This window comes from Monodelphis domestica, chromosome 6 (assembly GCF_027887165.1).
Source record: "Monodelphis domestica isolate mMonDom1 chromosome 6, mMonDom1.pri, whole genome shotgun sequence".
In the NCBI taxonomy this organism is placed as follows: domain Eukaryota; kingdom Metazoa; phylum Chordata; class Mammalia; order Didelphimorphia; family Didelphidae; genus Monodelphis; species Monodelphis domestica.
The window spans coordinates 175,646,488-175,668,488 of record NC_077232.1 but is presented as its reverse complement, the minus strand read 5'-3'; the positions used below and the strand labels follow the sequence as shown (position 1 = coordinate 175,668,488).

Sequence of the window (22,001 nt, the reverse complement as noted above, 5' to 3'; positions counted from 1 at the left end):
ATGAATCAAGAGAATTGTGGTCCTCCTCAGATATTCTGATTATCATATGCAATTTCTCTGATAACAACGAAAGAATTGGCTTAATCATCAACAGTATGTAAAACTTTATATTTATTATCTTAATTGATACAATAACTATGATTTTGAACATTTTAAATACTATGTTATTTTTAATAATATATTTACTCCCTTCTTTCATGTGCACATAAATGCTGAGATTCTTGTTTATTTTGTTTTATGAAGAGTGTAAAAACTCATATTAAGGGGCAGCTATGTGACACAGTAGATACAATGCCAGGTCTGGATTCAGAAGGACCTAGGTTTAAGTCTGGACTCAGATATTTCCTTGCTATTTGACCCTGAACAAGTCACTTAATTGGGTTTTCCCAGCCTTTGGCCTTCTCTCTTAGACAGTTTTGTTACTAAGACAAAAAGTAAGGATTTAAAGAATGAACCAAAAAAAAAATTCAGAGCAGCAACTAGACATTTTTGATTTGGGGGCAAAAAGAATGGAATGAAGTGATGGAACTAGTGTGTACTTTAGGAAAGGAACAAAACAAAGAACAAGGCCACCTTCATAGAGAGTGAGTTTGGGTGGGAGCAAGCTTTTATGGTCTGTAATCATTATGGATGCTATTAGCAGATTGAGCAAATTCCTGCTCTGGGATTATGCTATTGACTGCTCTAAATGTCAGCAACTTGGGACAAAGTCCCATTACCCTTCCCTAGTTGCCAACTTGTAAAACGGATTAGTGAGTGTCACTAATAATTTTTTTACTCAGGAGTAGCTATCAAAAGTGACCCTTTCTGTTAGACTAGTTTCTGAAGAAAACTTGTGCTTCTGTCAAACTGGTGAGCCGGCATCTGATTTAACTGTTCAAGAACGGGTCCCCTAAAACTATATTTTAGGATTCACCTCTTTCTTTCTAAAAAGCTCTTGAAAGACAATTAGGATCACTGGCTTTCAGGAGACAGTAGGAAGACATAGAAATCCTTTCTGGGGCATTTTCCTACCTTTAGTTCTTCAAATAGCTTCTCTAGCTTTGGGGAGAAACTTCCTAGATTCATTCTTCATGTTGCTCAAAAATTATTCTAAATATGTGAAGAATGAATGATAGGAAGCAGTTCATGCAAGAAAGTTTATGGTGTTAAATTTTAATCAAAGAGAAAGAATGGGTTCCTACCCTTTAGGCTATTGCTTAGAGGCAGAGGGGCAATGTCAGATTTGGTAGGATTGGTTTCTTTTTTGTAAACTTCTCATTTTCTGTATTTGCTCATTTTATTCTTGTCCTGTAGTAATGTATAAACATCTCTAATATCTGACATCAATTTCTGAAATGCCTTCCCCCGCCCCCACCAAAAGATAATTAGATAGCAGCAGTGTTATTGGTTTGAGAGGTTTAGAGCAGATCTGGATAATGAAGTATATTTAATATGTGTAGTCTGATAACACCTGGTATAATACTGAGAAATAGAGAAACTGAGGTACTGCCTAGTGCCAACTTACTAAAATTCTATTTTTGAACAAGTATGGGCACTTTCTGTAGGAATGGAGTTCAGGAACTTGTCATTATTGTATGTAGTCTTAGAGAGTTCCTTGAATCACTGAAAAAATGAAGTGGCCTGCAAAAAAGGTCAGACGGTACTTAACAGAGGTGGGACTTGAATCCCAGTTTTCCTGATTCAAAGGTCAGCAATGCATTCCTTATACTATTTTGGCTTTCTCAAAAATTCTGTGATCTGATTAAATATTCATAAAACTGGAGAAAAATAATTAAACACCTTTTATTGACTAGGTTAAATTTAGTTCCAAAGGAAAATTCTTCCACTTTGAGTAGAAATGTTTTGTCTTTGATCTGTTAAAATATGCTAAGCTAATACTAGCCTCCCTATTAACCATCACCATTCCTCAAAGTGTTTTAAGTATCCTTGACATGGCATTCTTAATCTGTCAGCAATGCCATTCATTTCGAAGTCTTCCTACCCCCAAAATGGCATTGACAGAAAGTGGCCTTGCATGCCAGAGAATGAAGTATTGGTAAAATAAATTTTATTTTATTTTTCTATCCAAATCATATCTCTTATAAAAATAGATAAGAAAGAGACAGAGACACAAAGAAAGAGAAGGGAGAGAGGAAAACAAATAAAAAAGGGGAAAGAGGAAAAAATAGGAGTGGCACATTATGAGAAGATGGTGGAATATGATACAAGATTACTTCACTATCCAAATTTCCTTACAAATAACTAAAAAGAGTGCCTCTATGTGAATTTAAAGCAGATTTGGGGAGAAACAATTGTCTATCTTAGGACAACTTGAGAAGAAGCTGTAAGATCTCTAGGTGGTAGGCTGATGACCACATAAATAGATGGCAGGTCTTGGAGACAGCTTAAAAATTTTCAATCAGCTGACTTGGGTGGTTGGGTAGCTGACTGGGAAAAGATTTTGGGGGCTATGTATACTAACTGTACCTTGAGGAGTATAAAGAAGGAGGAGCAAACATACCAGTGTATACAGTTAAAGGGAGGTGAGAACCTGAGTTACTGATTGTGTTTCCAGGAAAGATGGGTAAGATGATGCCTACAGTCTGTGGAGAGACCACAGGGAGTAAGAGCATTGAAGGTGACAGTATTTCCGGAGACCTTGTAATATAGAGAGCTCAGGAAATAACAAACATAACAAAATAAAAACTAAAGCCTAATATATTATCCCCCAATTCACAGAAAAGAGTCCAATATTAGCATAAAGTTAACAATTATAAAATAGACTACTAAAAGTTAAAAAAAATTTAGGTAAGCAAAAGAGAAAGAACTCAACCATAGAGGGCTATGTTAGAAATAAAGATTAGGGTTCAAATTCAGAAGACAGTGAAGTCAAAACATTTACTTCCAAAACATCAAGGAAAAATGTAAAATGGACATGAGCCCAAAAAGAGTATTTGGAAGAACATAAAAATTATTTAAAAACCAAAATAAGAGAGATTAATGAAAAATTGGAAGAAAAGCAACAAAAGAAAATTATGAAAGTTGAACCAATTGGAAAAAGAGATGCAAAAACTCACCCAAGAATAACTCATTAAAGATTAGAATTGGACAAGGACACTCTCTGATCACTTCTTTAGATAACAAGAAATAATAAAAACTAAATCCATAAAATGAAAAAAAATGTAAGTGAATGTGAAATATTATAAAAGCAACTGACCTGGAAAACAGAGGATAGACAGCATAAGAATTTATGGACTACTTGAAAGTTATGGTAAAACAACAACAACAACAACAACAACAACGTTTTAGACACTCTATTTCAGGAAATTATTAAAGAAAATAGTCCTGAAGTTTGGAACTAGAAGATAAACTAGAATTTGAAAGAATCACATCATTCACTACTTCTGTGAAAACTGAAAAGAACTTTATAGTTAAATTTTATAACACCCAGGTTAAGGAGAAAATACTATAAGCAACTAGAAATAATTTAAATACTGTGGAGGTACAATTTAGATTAAAATTTAGGAGCTTCTCCATTAGAATAACTAAGGGCACAGGATATAATATTTCAAAGAGCAAAGGACTTGCGTTTACAATAAAAAATAACCTACCAAGCAAAACTTAGTATCATCATGCAAGAAAAAAAAACACTCTTATTTAATGGAATAAAAGATTTTCAGATATTCTTGAAGAAAAGACTAAAACCAAATGGAAAAGTTGTACTACAAGAATGAGGAAAAAAGTCAGAAGATAAACACAAAAAACAGATTATAAAGAATTTAATAAAGCAAAACTATTTACTTTTCATATGGAAAATGGCATGTATAATAAATCTTAATGATATGGTTAGTTGGGTAATTTGAAAGAACACATATAGATAGAAGCTTTGAGGTTGAATTGAATATAATGGAGTGAGTCAAAAAATAATATAAAATTGAATGAGGAGGGGAAATGGAATAATTATTTTATATAAAAGAGTTATGAAAAAATATTTCCATGAAGAGGAGGAAAGGGAGAACTGGTAAAACAAGTATTATTTTCTTATCAGATTTGAGTAAAAGAGTGAATAATACATACATTTAGAAAAGTAAAAAATTTCTTAACTCATAAGGAGAAAAGGTGAGATATAGAAAAGACATAGACTCTTAGAGGGTGTGTGGATTAAGAATAAATAGGTCAAGGGGATAAGATAAGGGAGGGAATATTAGAGTAAAACAAGGGAATAATGGTGGGAACAATACTGGACAAAAAACATGAGGATAAAAGAAGGCATAAAGGAAGGACTCTTAAAAGGGTAATACATTAAGAACAAGAAGGGTAAGGGGAGGAATTAAGGAAGAGAAACCTAGAATGGCAGGTTGAATTATAACTAAGTGGGTGGGAGAAGAAAATAAGAGAAAGACTTTTAGGGTGGGGATTAGGGAAGTAGTAGTTAGAAGAAAATTAGATTTTTGAGGAGAAATAGTATAAAAAGGAAATCAGGGAAGGAAAAATAAATGGAGGGAAATATAGAGTTAATAATTATAATTTCTTTGCTAGTTGATGCCAACTTCCTAGGAAGCTGCTTAAAAAGATAACTTTATAGAGGGGACAGAAGCCACATCATTAAGCTCCAAGAACCCTGTTCTTGAATTCTGGAGTTGGCTACCTGTTGAGAAGATTGCAACTTTGATTACAATTATGATTTTATGGCAAAATAGAATATTGCAAACTAATGATACTTGGATTGAGGGGGAGGGAATTACTTTCACCTTTTTCCCTGATGGCGAATGGCATTTAATGAGTACTTTTTCTTTTGGAGGCTTCATTCATTCATGAGACTGGTAGATGCTGATATTTGTAGTAAGATGTCTCTCAGTGCACTACTGTACATTTTGGAAAACTAGTTGTTTTTTAAATGGTCCTGAATTGTGTACTGCACTTTTAAAAGTCAATTAAACATGAGTGACAATCTATCTTATAGGATATTTATTTAAACCCATTGAAATCCTGGAGCTTTTTATAAGTGTTGAAGGAAATGTAATTTTAGTGACATTAAATATGTTTACATAAAGCCTCAAAAATTATTATAAGTTTGAATATGAATGGACTGAATTCATCCATAAGAGAGATAACATAATGGGCCAAAATCAACCGTACATCACTCACAAGGGACACATTTAAAAATGAGAGACATAGATAGACTAAAAATAAAATAATAGAGTAAAATATATTATGCTTCAACTGACAAGAAAATGCAAAAATAGAAATAATGATCTCAAAGTTAAAGCTAAAATAGCTCTAATTAAAAGAGAGAAAGTAGGAAACTACATTATTCAGTACAAAACCCATATGCACCAAATGTTATAGCACCTAAACTTTTAAAGGAAAAACTAAAGGAGTTATTGGTAGAAATAGATAACAAAATTATAATAGTAGGGCTCTTTAAACATCTCCTCTCGGAAATCAGACAAATCTAATAAAAATAAGAAATAAATCAAGGAGAGAAATAAAATCTTACATAAGCTATATATTATAGTTATCTGGAAAGAAGTGAATGGGAATAGAAAGGAATCTACCTTTTTCTCAGTGGTGTATGGGTACCTTTACAGAAATTCAACAATATATTAAGACATAAAAAGTTTATAATTAAATGTAGAAAATCATTTTTGGATAATGCAATGAAATTATATTTAATGAGGGACACTGGAAATACATAATAAAAATTACTTGGAGACTAAATAAAATAATCTTATGAATGAATGGGTTAAAGAACAAGTCATAGAAACAATAAGTAATTGTATTAAAGAAAATTATAATGAGGCAATATACCAATGCCTATAGCATACCACAAAGGTAGTAATTAGAGGAAGATTTCTGTCTTTAAATGATTACATCAATAAAATAGAGAAAACAGATCAATGAATTGGGTATACAATTAAAAGCTTTTTAAAATCTCCAATTAAATATAAAATTGAAAATCCTAAAAATTAAAGTTGAGATAAACAAGATTGAGTGTAATAAAGCCATTGAATTAATAAAACTAAGAGTTTTCTGGAAAAAAACAGCAAAAAAAACCAACAAAAAAACCCAAATCAGCATCAAATATGAAAAAGGTGAATTTGCCATTAATGATGAAATTAAAGCAATTTTAGGACTTATTTTGCCCAATTATATGCCAACTTATTTAATTATTTAGGGAAATAGAAGGGTATTTATAAAAATATAAATTGTCTAGACTAATGGAGAAAATAGAATGTCTAAATAAATCTATTTTTTAAAAAGAAATTGAACAGGTCATACATGAACTTCCCAAGGAAAAATCATCAGACCTTGATGGATTTACAAGTGAATTTTATCAAACCAAACATTTGAAGGTTATCTAATTGATATATTAAATTATTTAGAAAAATCCTTATAGGTGTCCTGTCAAACTCCTTTTATGAAACAAATATGATGCTGGGTTGCCCATCTAGTAAGCATCTGAGACAGGATTGGTCTTCAGACCAAGCACTCTATCCACATCTCTCTTTCTTTCTAATCAGGTTAGAAGTCATCAGTAATGTTATATTGAATGAAAATGGGCCTAATCATGTATTGATTTACTATAGACTGACCATTCCAATCCCCTTCCTTTGCTTCCAAAAGTGACTCTTTGTAAAGAGCAGGCTCAGATTCTTGCTACTTCCATTTTATAGTCATAGAATCTGAGATTTGAAATGGACCTTGGAGACTGTCTAGTCTAAATGATACCTGAACAAATGTTACTTCCACAACATCCCTTATGAATGAAGACAGGTTGGTGATACATTGGAGAGAACACTAGATTTGGAATCAGAAAAACCTGAGTTCAAAATTTAGGTACTTATGTACTTATGTGACCTTAGGTAAATCATTTAATCTCTCTGCCTGTCTTAGTTTCTATCTTTAAAATGGAGTCAGTGATAACACCTACCTTCTAAGATTGTTGTAAGAATTAAATGCGATAGTTTTATAGAGTATTTATCAAACTATAAAGCACTAAGTAAATGCAATTATTATAATCTAGCCATTGTTTGAAACTTTTCAGTGAGGAAGAACCCCCCCCCCAAAAAGACTCATTCATATATCACTGACTTCCCCTTCCCCCACCATACAAGTACCAATTATTTCTAGCTATATCATATTTTTAGACTCCAATATATATCTCTACTCTAATGCTAATTTTCCTTTTGCTTTTCACTCCTTTATTTTTTTAGGGGTGGGGTGGGGTGGAGTAATTTCAGCTCCCAGAATGAGCTGAACTCAGTCCATGAATTTGATTGCCCAAGCAGTCAGTTCTAAATTAACATTAAAAATTCAACATCACCAAAAACAACAAGATAAGCAAAAAGGTTTGTGAGAACCAGCAGAGTTAATGACACTTTTGAGTAACAGGAAATAGAGTGAGAAGGATAAGATAAGAAAAGGATGTCTAGCTGGTCTCAGGGATTAGACCTGAAAATATCTGGGAGCCAAATGGAAAATTCATGCCATCTGGACTGATTCCCATAGTTGAAATCTACTTCTCTCTATTGTGGCAGCCTGAACTAGGCTTACTCAATATCTAAAGTGCTTCATGGTTGACAAGAGAAGCTGTGACAATTGTCTTCCTCTGCTGGAAGACCTGCCTCATTCCCCAAATACATTTCCCTGAACAACATCAGTTTTGCTGTCTCCATAGGACACCTGTGCCCATTCACATCTGTTTGTTCTTGCCTCACCTTACCCTTGTAAATAGGAAGTCAGAAATCCCTGAAACCAGTCTCATATTATCTATCAAATGAGAACAGTCACATCACACTAATTATGTTACCCAAGTTCCCTTTTCAGAGTTCTAACTTTATAAATATAAGAATTCCAGGAAGTTTGCTATATTGCAGAACTCATTATGATGTTTCTTTGATCTCATCAATGTAGACAATCCCATCTACCAATTAAACAAAATTTGATTCAGCCAGAATCTATTTAACACCTATCTTGGATAATCACTGTACTGGACATGCAAGGGCAAAAAATCAAACATTCAATCAATTAGTAAACCTTTATCAAGCTCCTACTATGTGCCAGGACTATGTTAGAAAGATGAAACAATTCTTGGTCTCAAGGAAATTCCTGAATGGAACCACATTCACTGATAAGTGCAAAATATAGACTAAATAAAAACAAAGTCATTTCTGTTTGGGAAAGGGAGAAATTTCATATTCCAGTAAATCAAGAAAGTTATCTTATGAGGAGATCCTTGAGGTAAGCTTTGAAGGAAGTTAGAGATTCAAAAAGAGAGAAAAGTGAAGAATAACAACAAAGGGAAGAAGGTGGGAGATGGAATGTCATGCAAAGGAATTATCAAGTGGGATCATTTTGGCTGGATAAATCATTTGGAGAGGAATCTGAAGGAGAGATGGCAAATGAGTCTGGAAAGATATATTAGAGCCACATGGTGAAGGGCTGCTAAACACAAGAATTAGTATTTTATTGTAAAGGCAATATGGAAGGACTAACAGACATCTATATATTTTTTCCTCCACTGTGATTCTTGTCCATGTCTTTTTATAAATCACCCTTCCAGGATCTAATTAGTATAGTGGGAGCCTTCCTTTGTAATGGTATCAGCATATCATTCAGGATAACCAACTATTATCCATCTCTTTTGCCCAACAAGCAGATCATCTCAATTAGTGAACATTTCTATTCTCGAAATGTCACTTATGCCATTTGGCACATTCGAGTCCCCTTTGCTAACATTTCACAATCTGTCTTTTCCTTGTTCCTTGGGATACCTGCAATTTTGATTCTTCTAAGATTATGGTATTTTATTTATTTTCCCTTATTTGGAGAATACTGGTATTTAAAATGTGTGGATTTTTACAGGGTTATGCATTTTATCTATATGTTTGTTGACTGGAAATAGTCAGAAGCTTAGTATCATCAAAAGTACCATGTGGTTTTTAAAATCTGATCCGGCTACTCACCTAGTAGTCATTTCTTGCTCATTACTCATTTAACTGCAAAGGGCATCCTTGTGTTAGGGGACTTCTGGAATCAAATTCTAGCAGAATTCTGTAAAGATAAATCAGGTATCCCCAAAAGGTCCAAAAATATACTCCTCTTTCAAGTTTATTATAATAAAAAATTTTAAACATAAAAACTGTTTTAACAGTTACTAAATATAATACCTAAGATAAGTCACAACTTGACAAAATGCTGAAAATGTTATAACTTAAAATGTTCTTTTAAATAGTCATTTTTGTGCTGGTAGATACAGAGCTTTATCCACATCTTGGCAAATTTGCATGTCCATTCTTTCTACACAAGGAGTGAACCAAGCATACTTGGATAACCTGGAGCATTATCTAAAATTGATAATACTTTAAATTAGATATTATTTGTAATATTTTAACAATTGAGCTAAAAAACTTGAAAATCTAACATTGCATATCACCTTAGTCACTCATTTTCTTATTTAACCACCAATGGACTCAAAATGATTGATGGTTGTAGCTTCTCAGACTATGAGACTGATAAATAAACATTGGACTTAATTTAAAATCCCTTCCTGTATTATTCCCTCCCAATAAAAAACTTGGGCAATTCTTAGATCTTTTAAATCCAGGTCGATTTTTTTCTTTTTTAGAAATATAATTTTGGAAAGGCATCCTTTTCTAAAATAAACTTGTTTTGTCCATATTAAAAAAATATTGACCACCTTCTTTGATTCTTTTATTTTCCTTTTAAAACCCTTACTATCTGTCTTAGAATCAATACTAAGTATTGATTGCAAGGTAAAAGAGTAATAAGGACAAAACAATTCTGGTTAAGTGACTTGCCCAGAATCACACAGCTAGGTAATAGTGTCTGAAGTCAAATTTGCATTAAGTTGTCAGATTCTCATCTTCAATGGGAATTTTAACACTATGTATCTGAACTTGATTTTTCCCCCTCAACTTGATTTTTAAAACAGGTGAAGCAACTAACATTTGCAGTAAAAATTTCTTCACTGTCCTTTTAATTTCTATTTTCCTTTCTGCTGCCTCAATTAAACTTGGGAGTTTTGTTTGGGAAATGCTCTGAATTTTTTTTTAATTGAAAGGAATGCATTTAAAAAAATTGCAAGCCATACAACTAAAAGATACTTCATTTCTTTCAATGTAAAATATTCATTCCTTATCATTTGGAATCCACAAAAAGTTGGTACATCTTTTCCCATTTCTTTTATTTTATCTGTGCATTTTATGACATTCCATATCATAGATTCAGGCATCCTGTTTTATACTCTGACTAGCTTTATGACATTTAATTACGTGCCTCACATTTTTTTTTGCACTGGCATTATGTACATCTTTTTTTCCTTTTGTTCATTTTGTTGAAAAGTGAGTACAGCTGATGATAATATGATACACAGTAACCCATCACAAACACATATAATAAAAGGCAAGTATACACTTACTATGTATCAATGTATTAAAACCCCACCTGACACATACATTGAATTTGGGTTCATTAAATGATCCCTGATATTTTCAAATTCATACTGAATCAAATTGACATTATTCAAGCATGACCTAGCTGTAGTAGGTAACAAAGGTCGTCCTGACTCCCAATCCAGTACTTTATGCAGTAAACTCTGCTCTCTCTGGCATATACACCCGTCTGGGTCACAGACATGAATATGATGGGAAAGCTGAGAAGTAGGGTTAACTCAGTGAATTCTCTCCATGTGAGCTTTACTACTCAGATTAGTAAATATCACTTTATATTGCCCCTAATGATCACTTCTAAGTCAGTCAGGTATTATACATTTATGTTTAGTTCTATTGAAAGTCCCGATTTTTAAAAGGTGGAAAGTGAATTTTGAGCATTTTCCGTCCATCTCTAAACTTCAAGGTTAAAAAGATCTACAATAATGGCTTCATTTTCTGAATAATGATGCATTTGGGAGAAGAGGCAAACTGTTCATGAAGTGTACATGAAATTTGAATTGAACTATATGAGAAGTAAATGGTTTTCAATTGCTATAATAATCTTATGCAGGGAATTGAAAATGGCAATAAAAATGATAGCTTTCATGGCCCAGTGGATAGATAGAGCATGGACTGGACTAGGATTTGGGAAGACTTGGGTTCCAATCTTGCCTTTGACAACAGCTATTTGTATGACAAGGGACAAAGCATATACCTTTTGAGTCTCAGTTTCCTCAAGTAGAAAATTGGGAAATTAGTACTTTATCTATCCATCTGTTATGAGGTTCAAAGAAAACAAAGGATATAAAAAACCATTGTACATTTGAAAGTGGAAATTGAAAAGTCAGTTTTCTTTTCCTCTTCCTCCTTTTCCACATGCTTTCTTCTCTTCATGCTCCTTCTTCCCCATTGATCTCCTCTTCATCTTCTTACTTTTCCTACTCCTAGATTTTTTGTGTGTGTGGAGAACTTCCAATAAGGAAAATTCCTAACTGAGGTAGATAATCAGCACAGCTATAATTTATCTCTTTAGAGAGCTTCCCTACGATCTAAAAAGTTACATGAATTGCTCCTGCTCATATAACTAGTATGTGTTAAGAGATTTGAACTGAGGTCATGCTATTTCCAAGGCTGGTCCCCTATCCACTATACCATCCTGCTTCTCAATTCTCCTCCTCCCTCCTCTTTCCTCATAATGACCCTATGAGGTAGGTAGGACATGCATTATTAGTCCCATTTTTACAGGGGAGGAGCTTACCAGAACCAAGAACCAGATCTCCTGATCCAGGTTAGTTCTCTTGCCACTACATTGGACTCAAAAAAAGTATCAGCTCTTTTTTCCCATTGAAAATAAGGAATGCTTTTTGGGCTGGCCTATTTGCTTTGAGGGAGGGAACAATCTCACTGTGTGACTAGTCTGTGCCAGGCACTGTTAAGTAAGCACTTTTACAAATTTATCTCACTCAGTCCTTACAAGAATCCCAAAATAGAGTCTACAATCCCTATTTTACAGTTTAGGAAGTTGAGGCAGACAGAGGTTAAATGACTTACTTAGGATCAAACAGCTAGTAAATGTTTTGATCCCAAGCTCAAACACTTTTCAAAATTTCCTTATTTCATTTTTAAGCATACCTTAAAATATAATGAGAATTAGTTCCTGGAAATTCTACAGCTTTGAATTATTCCTATTGCTTTAATCCACTTTACCTGGAAAATGATGACATGTATTCTTACTAAGTGAATATTAGAGACTGCTGCTAATGAGTATAGAAACTTTTTATAGTCTTTGGGATAACCCTGCTGATCTCTTCACTTAACTCAATAACCATGTATTCGATACCTCCTATGTCCAAGGGACTGTGCTAGTTGAACCTGCTTTATAGATAAAGGAATTGAGACCTAGGGATGGAAAGTGACTTGACTAAGACAATTACATGACTATGAATTTATCCGTGACTTTGTTAATGAAGAGATCACTGACCATGAGGATGCATGTCCTGGAGTATATGAACTTCTCCTTTTCCTTCTTCTCCTCTTCTGGGTTTTGTATCAATATCATCACCACCACTACCATCACCACTATTGTCAACATTATGATTATTTGATATTGAGAAATTTCCAGCACAGAAAACCCCAAACTGAAGCAAATCAACTCACCTGTAAATTATAGATGATGGAGACAGCTTGGGGCCCTTCTCCCGTTCTCTTGTCTCACACCCCATTTTTGCATCCTATAGTGTGAAGTCATGCTGGTTAAATCTGGGTGGACACTTGGGCTTTTATCTCTAACAGAAATTGAACTTTTTCTCACACACACACTCACACACATACACACATGCACGCATGGGGAACCCAAAGGTCAGTAGGATTGGAAAGGCAAAGAAGTTGACCTAGTCTTTAGTAGGAAAAGTTCTCAAGTTCTTTACCCTGGTAAATTTTCCAATTTATGTGTCCTGTGTGTGTGTGTGTGTGTGTGTGTGTGTGTGTGTATGTGTGTGTGAATTGGGGGGGGGGCTGTATTGGCATTGCCCTAGAGAGAATCTTAAGGTAACATTTCATTTCCCCATTAATAACTTTTATTTCTTCTAATCTCTCAAACCATGGTGACACTGCTGCCCACAGCCTATTATTTGCAATCATCCTACCCGTCCCTCGTCCCCCCCCCCCTCCTCTGCAGATTATTCTATCAGAAATGCTGCTACAATCAAGCTCCATTCTTCTGAGTTCCTCCTCTTACATTAGTGCAATGGGAGAGCCTCAGAGAGACATTAAAATGTGCAGTACCTTCCTTTGTCTCTGTCCTCAATTCCCACTGATATACTGACATATCTCTCTTTCTCTCCTTATTTTCCTTTAGAAGAGGAGGCATCTCTACCTGTCATTATGCCCCAAGGGAACCAACTAATACTTGTAAAGGTCCCTCCTTGCATGAATTGTCAGGCAACTATTTTATGCAGCATAGATGAGTCTGCATAGAGGAAAGGGGAAAGCAAAAGCTTTCAGTTTGTCTTAGTGAGGCTCTGTCCCATACCATGTGTGCATTTTCTTTCAGTTGTTCTTTCTTCCCATCCTTTAGAGGGGTTGGGTGAGTGACTCTCCATTTGTCCTGTTTTATTGCCTGCTCTCAACACTTCTCCACCCATTGTAAAGGTTTTGTCTTCTGAAAAGCTCTTCCTGCAAGTCCTAGGCAAAACCTACTGCCATATGTTGGCATGAACACCGTTCTCTCTGGTCAACTGTATCCTGGTTTCAGACCTTACTTGGGTGCCTTTTAACATCTCTGCACATATGACTGAAGAACTCTTATCAGCTACAGTGGAATTATGAGAGTGTTCCCTTTCCTGCTTTCTACGCCCCACTCAGAGGAAATAGTTTGCTCTGATCTTTCATCAGGAGAAGAAAAACTGAGAGAATCAGTTTCCTCAGAAATACATGAACTACCTACCTTACAAGATTTTTATGAGAGAAGTGCTTCCTGAAACTTAAACATTTTACATTGTGAAGGATTTTTAGCAATGGCCAATTGAGAATAAGTACAAGGTTATGATTGTGGTTTGTGTGTTAAGATGGTGGTTGGGCTCCAGGATGGGATGTTTTTCATTTACATAAATTATGAATTATCCTATCAATCAGTAGCTCACCAGCCCCTTCATGGTTCATAGACACAGGTCACCTCTTTGTAATGCAATTTAGACATATGACAGGGGCAACAACAACCCTGGAAAGGATTGCACATTCAAAGTCAAGGCTGCATTTCTTGTAGATGTACAGATTTCCCCATTAAATTTGTTCAATCCTGCCTCTACCTAGTGCCAATTTCACTGCCAGTTAGCAGATAAAGAAAGGCTCAACATAAGTTGAGTTCAAATTTATTCAAAAATCAGTGATTCAGTGCCTACTGTGTACAAGGAACTGTGCTAGGTGTTAGGAATACAAGTCCTTTTCAGGACTGCTCATCCTCATCCCACTTTGGTGTCCACCTGTCACCGAAATCTCACCTGGGGCTCTGAGAAGCTGTAGCATGTGTGTGGGCTATACCCAGGTAAAACAGTCTCAGTAGACAGGCTAGACTACTTGAGGGTAACTGACAGGTCTGTTACTGGATTGGGGGAGGGTGTCTACCCCAAGCATGTGAAATCTTTCCCTGGTGGAATGGGCAGATGAGAACAATTTATTCCAACAGCCATTAACACAGCAGAATCAGGTGCTGTGTAACACTAAAAGCTTGGTCAGATATCAAAGGTGCTAAGGCAATCCACTGCATCCCAGGACTTCACCAGTTGTCTTGATTGTTTACTTGCCACTGGACTTTGATGATTGGAAGAGAAAGTAAGCTGACAACTTGGTTCAACTCTGCTTCACTTAAATTGTGAAGCAAGTCATCATCTCTTAATGTCATTGGCCCAAACAACAAGGAATATAAAGACAACAATGAAATATTTCCTATCTTAAGATACTTTATATTTTATTGGAGACAGACTGTAGGCATAGATAATTGAGTAGAATGAAATCTAAGGTGGGTACTATAAACAAGGATAAGGGCGGGTGAGAGGCAGGAGTTGTTTTGGTTTGAAGCCTAGTCTTGAAAAAAGCTCAGAATAATAATAGAGAAAGTATTCCAGGTGTATATGATAGACACTGCCATGGCAGGTTGGGAATAGTTGGAATGTCAGACTCAGGATAAAATTTCTTTCCTTCCTGTTACCCCTATTCTCCCTCTTTCCTTTTGGGCCCAGTATATCCACTGTGCCACCCAGCTGCCCAAGGACTTCAGTATCCTCCTGTAAAATGAAGTAGCCATATTAAGTGGCCTTTAAGGTCCCTTTAACCTTTAGCTTTATGATCCCATGATGCCTCTGATATTTTTTGTTCTTCTTACATACCCTCTCTCTTCTTTTTTTCCTCTTCTTTCTTCTCTATTTTCATGATTTTAGGTCTGGAAAATTCAACTGAAGTTCTTCTATTTAATATTCTTCTTCCAGATTCTGCAGCAACTTGATGCAGAAATGAGTGGAACAAAATGCATTTTAGAAGATGGAGGACTAAAGAAGGAACAATTTTAAAGGATCCAGAAGATAGTCAGGACTAGATGATGATGTAATAATATACAATGCACTCTTTGTAGTCTTTGTAGGACAATATGTTAGCTTGTAAATAGGTCAGGGCTGAATGTCCATGAAGTGGAGATAAGAGGGCATATCCATCTATATCTTCCTCATAGTCACAGAATAAAAAAAATGCAAAGTTGGAAAATATCTCAAAAATTCCTCCACTAATTTCTTCCTTGACTTGGTCAGAACACATAAAGTAAGAAACACATTTTAGGTTCATTTAAGTTTTAAATGACTCTGATGGTTGTAATGTATATTTTTTCTTATATTAAATTGAAATATCTCTGCAAGCCCCATCAATTGCTTTAGATTGGTCTTAGTGGGCCAAAGAGAACAAGAATAATCTATCTTCCAAATGAAGACCCTTTAAATATTTGAAAGCAGTTATATATGCCCTTTAAGTCTCTTTTCACTATTGTAATAATCTGTAGTCCCTTAGCCAAACTTCATATACTTTGATAAGGAGTGGCTTAGTTTTGGTCTGCTAATTACTTATCTGTGTGGCCTTTGTCAATCTCTGTTTTTCATCTGTAAAAGCTTTGGATTAGATTATCTTTAAGGTCCCTTCTGGTTCAAGATCCTGAGACCTATATGAGAGCTCTGAACAAGCAATTGCATTAGATTTCATTCATAGCCTTCTACTTGGGATGAAGAATGTTTTCAGTAGCATGTCCTCAAAATATGAATAAGATTTCAGGAGAATTATATATGAAAACAGTGTAATTTGGTGGATAGAGAGCTAGATTTTGAAGTCAGGAAGACCTGGCTACCTGTGTGGCCATTTCTTAGAAATGAGGCTAATACATCCACTAAGGATAGTGTGGTATAGTGGAAAGAACCTTTACTCTGGACTTATATCTAAATCATTCTTTTAACCTTAAATGACTGGCAAATTCCATTACCTCTCCAGGACCTCCATTTCTTTATCTATAAAACACAGAATTCAGATTAGTTTTTATTGAGTTCCCTTCCTGTCTCTGATTCTGCCATCTTACTTCATGGTGTCATGATGTTCAAAGAAGATTATGCATTCAAAGCATTCTTTAAATTTTAAAATCACATGTAAATATCAATTATTATTTCAGTGCCTTGCACACAGTAAGAACTTAATAAACATTGATGAGTAATTGAAATGTGTTGCTAGACGACCAAATTATGTAAAATATGAGAAAGGTTCTTTCTGTCCATCCAAGATCCAAATCACATAAGGTACACAGGATGGCATGCTTTACTATATGCACAGGCATGGCTATATATATTTTTTCTGTTATTTCTTTGCACATTAATCTTTGCCCTAGATATTTTACCTTGTCTTGGTTCCTATACTCTTACCATTTCAAAGTAGACTAGCATTAATGTCCGAGTTGTTCATTTTGGGAAGATCTTTATTGTATTAAGAAGCATCATAATTTCTTCCTACTTAGAACTTTAGTTCTTTCTATAGGTAGAGAGCTTATTATCAGGAGATAGTGTATGTTATTGGGAAAGCACATACTAACCAACTCATTCTCCCCTTTCAATTATATAGTACTTTTTTCTGTGTAGATTAGGCATTATATTATTCCTTCATGTCATAATTGTGAGATTATTTTTCTTTAGCTCCAACTCTATTCCTTTATCTCTTTACACATAGTCATCACCAGGCTCTCATAACCTCTTACATAACAATAATATCCTAATTGATCTTCCTCCAAATTTTCCAATCTCCACTTTATCCTTTTTCTCCTCTGATCTTGCCACCACTTTGGTATCTGCCCTTTCTACCTCATATTTGGGGTTGTAATAATCTCTGATGGGTCTACCTGCCATTAATCTCTCCCTATTCCAATTCATCTTCTATTCTGCCACCAAAGGGATGGTCACATCATGCTACTCCCTTCTTTAATAAACTACAATGGCTCCCTAATCAACTGTAGGATCAAATACAAAGTCCTCTTTAACCTAGGCCCATGTCCACCACCCCATCCCTCAAGTTTTCCAGATTTCATACATTTTTCTCCTCACTGATATATTCTTTTTCCTTTATCTTCAATAAAACACTCCTCTTCGCTCCAGGCATTTTCTCTGGCTGCATTCCATGTCTAGAATGTCTTCCTTCCTCATCTCTGCCTTCTCTCTTCCTTCATATGCCAACTAAAATCCTACTATCCAGAGGGACCCTTTCTCATTTATCCTCTTTATTTCTAGTACCTTTCCTATGCTTCTTTTCTGTTTATCCTTCGCACACATTTGTTTGCATGCTGTCTCTCTCATCAGATTGTAAGCTCTTTGAGGGCAAAGACTGTCTTTTGCCTCTTTTTGTAACCCTAGAACTAAGTGCAATGATCTACAATTAGTAGGTACTTAAAAATGTTTATTGACTAACTGATTCTACATATCTGACAAATTTTAATTTCTAAAGAATACCTATGTTTTGGGGCAACTAGGTGACACTGGATTGAGAGCCATGGATAGAAATGGGAGGTCCTGGGTCCAAATCTGACCTAAGAAATTTCCTAGCTGTGTGACCTTAGACAAGTCATTTAACCCCCATTCCTAGCCCTTACTGCTCTTCTACCTTGGAACCAATAGACTGTATTGATTCTAAGATGGAAGGCAAAGGTTTTAAAAAATGTGTAATGTACTAGATTCCTCCATGATAGTCAGTTGTTTCTATGATTAAATTTCTCTTTTCCAGCCTCTAGTCATTTCTAGTCTGTAGCCAAGCTATGTTCAGGCTAATTATCCATACCCTTGCCTAATACATCTACAGTTCAGTATAAATTAGCCTATTTCTTGTTCCCTATGCACTCCTTTCCATCTGCTACCACCCTGCCTTTGTAAATGAAACCTCATCCCCTGATCCTGGAATGTTCTCCCTCTTCACCTCTGTCTCTTGGAATCCTCAACCTCTCTTCAAGGCTCAGTGAAAGTGCCATCTCCTTTAGGAGACCTACCTTCATTTCCCCAATCATTAGTGTTACAGCTCCAACAATATATATCCTATATATAATATGTATGTATTATATATATAATAGGAAAATATATTCCCTTCATATAGGGATACACACACACATACACACATATATTCATTTTTGTCTTTGTATCCCGAGCATTGATGCATAGATGCTTAATAAAGAAAATTTCTTTCTATCCAGGCTCTAAATGAACCAATGGAAGCTATGGTTTATAATGTTCATGAAAGAATGGGGTATAGAGAAGCTATGTGGGGCTTTTGTATTCATCTGGAAGACAGCACACACACATATATTTGCTACTCTTTCCCATGGACCCCCATCTCTTTTCTATGGACCTAAATGATCCTTGCTCTTTAAATCTGGGAGGTGTTTCCCAACACAGATGTCAGTTTCTCAGAACCCTAAGATGGGGGAGGCGTGCCTGTTATAGAGGAGAAAGAATGAGGAACATAGAGGAGCCCTGAAGAGGGAACTTCATAGGTCTGGAGAATGAGCACACACCAAGGTGGACTCATTAATGATTAAACAGAGAGGCTGAACTGACACCAGATGAAGACAGTTGAAAAACAGCACCTGTTCTTTCTTTTTCAAAGCCACATAGAAAATAAGGGTGTGTTTGTTCTTACCCCCTAGGTCCGCACCAGTGTCTTGCCTGAGAACAAGGAACCACGGTCAGATGTTGGTGTAAGTATTTCCTAGCCCTCCCAGGGCACACAGACAGTTCCAACCTAATTGTTCCCATCTTCTCTGGCTCTACGCCCTAGGGGCTGACAAATGTGATAGAGTTCAATTAACAGGGTGGGAGCTGGCACAGTGATTCCTGAATTATGCTGAATTCATGTCTTGTCTCTTGGAAATCCATCTCCAAGTGAGTGCTCACAGAAGCTGGTCCAGCTGGCCAGGAGTAGCCCCATAAATTACCCTGCAGGCAACCCACTCCTGTTTCCTAGGCCAGATTCCCTGCAACAGTCGGGGTCTGGTGAGATTGCAGATGTGAACTGGGGTGACTCTGATCATTTCCTCTGCCTGCTGCTTAATCACTGGTGTGGAGAGTTGGGAGATGGACATCTTTGGCCTCACCCCCTGGCATGCTCCTACTGCATCAGAGCTAAGGAATATACTGTATTGCCAAGGAAAAGGAGTTTCTGGTCTGGGGAGTAAAATCATAACCTCAAAAACATGATTTAAAGAGAGGCTTCCCCTGAAATCAGATTCCATTCCTGCCTCAGTTTACCATACACATATCTTCTTTCCCTTCCCTACATACATTGTATTCCATCCAAAATGATCTTTTCTTCCACTTGAACATACATCCCTTGTTCTTTCCTGAATCTAGAATCCTTGCTAATACAATGCTTCAAATGCCCTTCCTACATTCCTGAAAGCCTTTCACAAGCTGGCTCCAACCTGTCTTTGAGGCTGGCTGTATTTTACTCCTGATGATACACTCTCCCTTCTACCTCCATTCTTCTGTTTGCTTTTTGACATCTGCCACCTCTCTGCTTTGCATACCCTGTAGTTGAAAATTGGGATACTCTCCCTCTCCATTTCTACCTCATATAGAAACCCTAGCTTCCTTCCAGGTTCAATTTGGGTGGCATTTCTTCCATAATGCCTTTTTTGACCCACTTCTGCCTGAATCATTAGTGCTTTCCCCTCCATCACTAATTTCTCTGTATATATTTGGTATACATATATCCATTTATTATGCATATTTTTACATATATATATCCTCAGGACCCATGAAAATGTAGAAGTCAGCCCATAGTGACAACAGAGAAGTCCCTGGGAATTGCTTACTTCCTAAGAATGCTGGATCCTTTCCCTCAGTTTACATCCAGCTTCAGTTACTCCCCTGTCCATGAGAAAAGATGCTACCCTCCCAGAAAAAAAACAAAACAAAAACTCTTTGAAGGCTTTTTTTTTTTCTGTTATCTCTAGTATGTAGCAATGCTGTCTTGGACCACAAGCTCACTATGAATCAGTAGTATGGCCTGGCAATAACAACAACAAATATATAGGCTATTTCTTTCTTTCAGTAGAAATCCAAAATGAGGAAAGTGATAATCTTACACTGTCCTCTGGTCAGACCATATCTGGATGTCCTAGATGACATATTAGAAGAAATATTGCCAAACTTTACTCTGTCCAGAGAAGCCCTTATGACAGTGACAAGAGAGGGGACCTGAAGACCATGCTGTACAAGGACTGGTTGTAGGAACTAGGAAAGTTTAGTCTAGAGAAGACTTGAAGGATGAAGCCATGATACTTGTCTTCAGGTGAAGGAAGAATATTTTTCTGTGTGACCCAGAAGGGAAGAACTAGAAAAAATGGGTAGGTGCATAAAGGGGTAGATTTCAGCTCTTTGTAAATGCAAACTTCTAAATGATTAGATTTGTCCTAAAACAGAATGGGTTATGTTGGAGAGTACAGGGATCCCTATCGTTGGAGGTTCTACAGTAATTCTTTGGAATGTTGTTGAAGACATTTCTATTGGAAATTTACCAAATTGGGTAACATGAGATGTCTTCTGTGATCCCTTGAAACTCTAAAACTCTGATTCTAATAGCTATAATGGGATTTTCTTGAACATTAATTCTAATTCTTTGCTGTAAAAGTCTGATTCCCACAAGATCTATTCAGATATATTGAGATATTTTCCATATGATAATATCAGAGGACTATGTTCTTTGAGTTCCTGAGTTTGCCTAATTTCATTTCTGGACTTCTTCCTCATAGTCATTCTGTTTCTGTCTGTCAAGAGTACCTATGTTAGGAGCAATTATTGTGCTCTGTGGATAGAGAGCCAGACCTGCAGATGGGAGATCATGGGTTCAAATCTAGCCTCCCTTTGTGACTTTGGGCAAATAACCTACTTATTCCCTAGCCCTTGCCTAGTCTTTACCACTATTCTGCCTTGGAATTAATATTTAATATTGATTCTAAGACAAAAGGTAAGGTTCAAAAAAAGTGACTACTTTAACATTCCCGTGTAACCTGTTTAGACTTCTGGGCAATCTGATTACCCTGCTGGCTAGGCATGTAGTAACTACACCAATAGTAAATAAACATGAGGGGCTATCTCTAAAGCACTTAACATTTTATGCATGGCCATTTTGACATCTTCTTTTTTTTGCTCAGGTTGACTTTGCCAGTCCACCCTTGTTTTTACTTATTTTCTGGTTATCATCTGAGTTCTGGATAACTGAGTACTGAGCAAATGATTTCTAGGTTTTTAACCTACTGGTCTCTTTAGTTTTTGTGGAGTCTCTTTGTACAAAGAATTAACACAAGTTTAGGTTATATTCCGATATTCTGAATCTTGCTTCTAATCTTTCTTGTATGAGTCTGGGCAAATCCTGTGGGCAATTTTCTCAGATTATAAATTTCAGAGAAGTTTCCAGACTTCATTGGTAGAGAATTTTCCTAGCTGGGAATTCCCTATACCCTCTCCAAATCCTTTTCTTTTGTTGAATCAGCAGGAGGTAAAGTTG

The 22,001-nt window shown here is 36.0% G+C and overlaps 1 protein-coding gene across 10 annotated transcripts in view; it reads left to right on the top strand.

Moving 5' to 3' along the window:
- Nucleotides 1-22,001, top strand: part of INPP4B (inositol polyphosphate-4-phosphatase type II B) — a 1,027,382-nt gene that overhangs the window by 647,571 nt on the left and 357,810 nt on the right. For 6 of the 10 annotated variants that reach the window (XM_007496289.3, XM_007496287.3, XM_056802732.1 and 3 more), the window contains one exon: nucleotides 19,141-19,191. In XM_007496289.3, the coding sequence (XP_007496351.2) occupies nucleotides 19,141-19,191 (51 nt within the window). Of the gene's footprint in view, nucleotides 1-11,654; nucleotides 11,728-15,373; nucleotides 15,537-19,140; nucleotides 19,192-22,001 lie in introns of those variants that run through there. The other 4 variants (XM_056802735.1, XM_056802734.1, XM_007496291.3 and 1 more) reach the window with 3 other exon arrangements.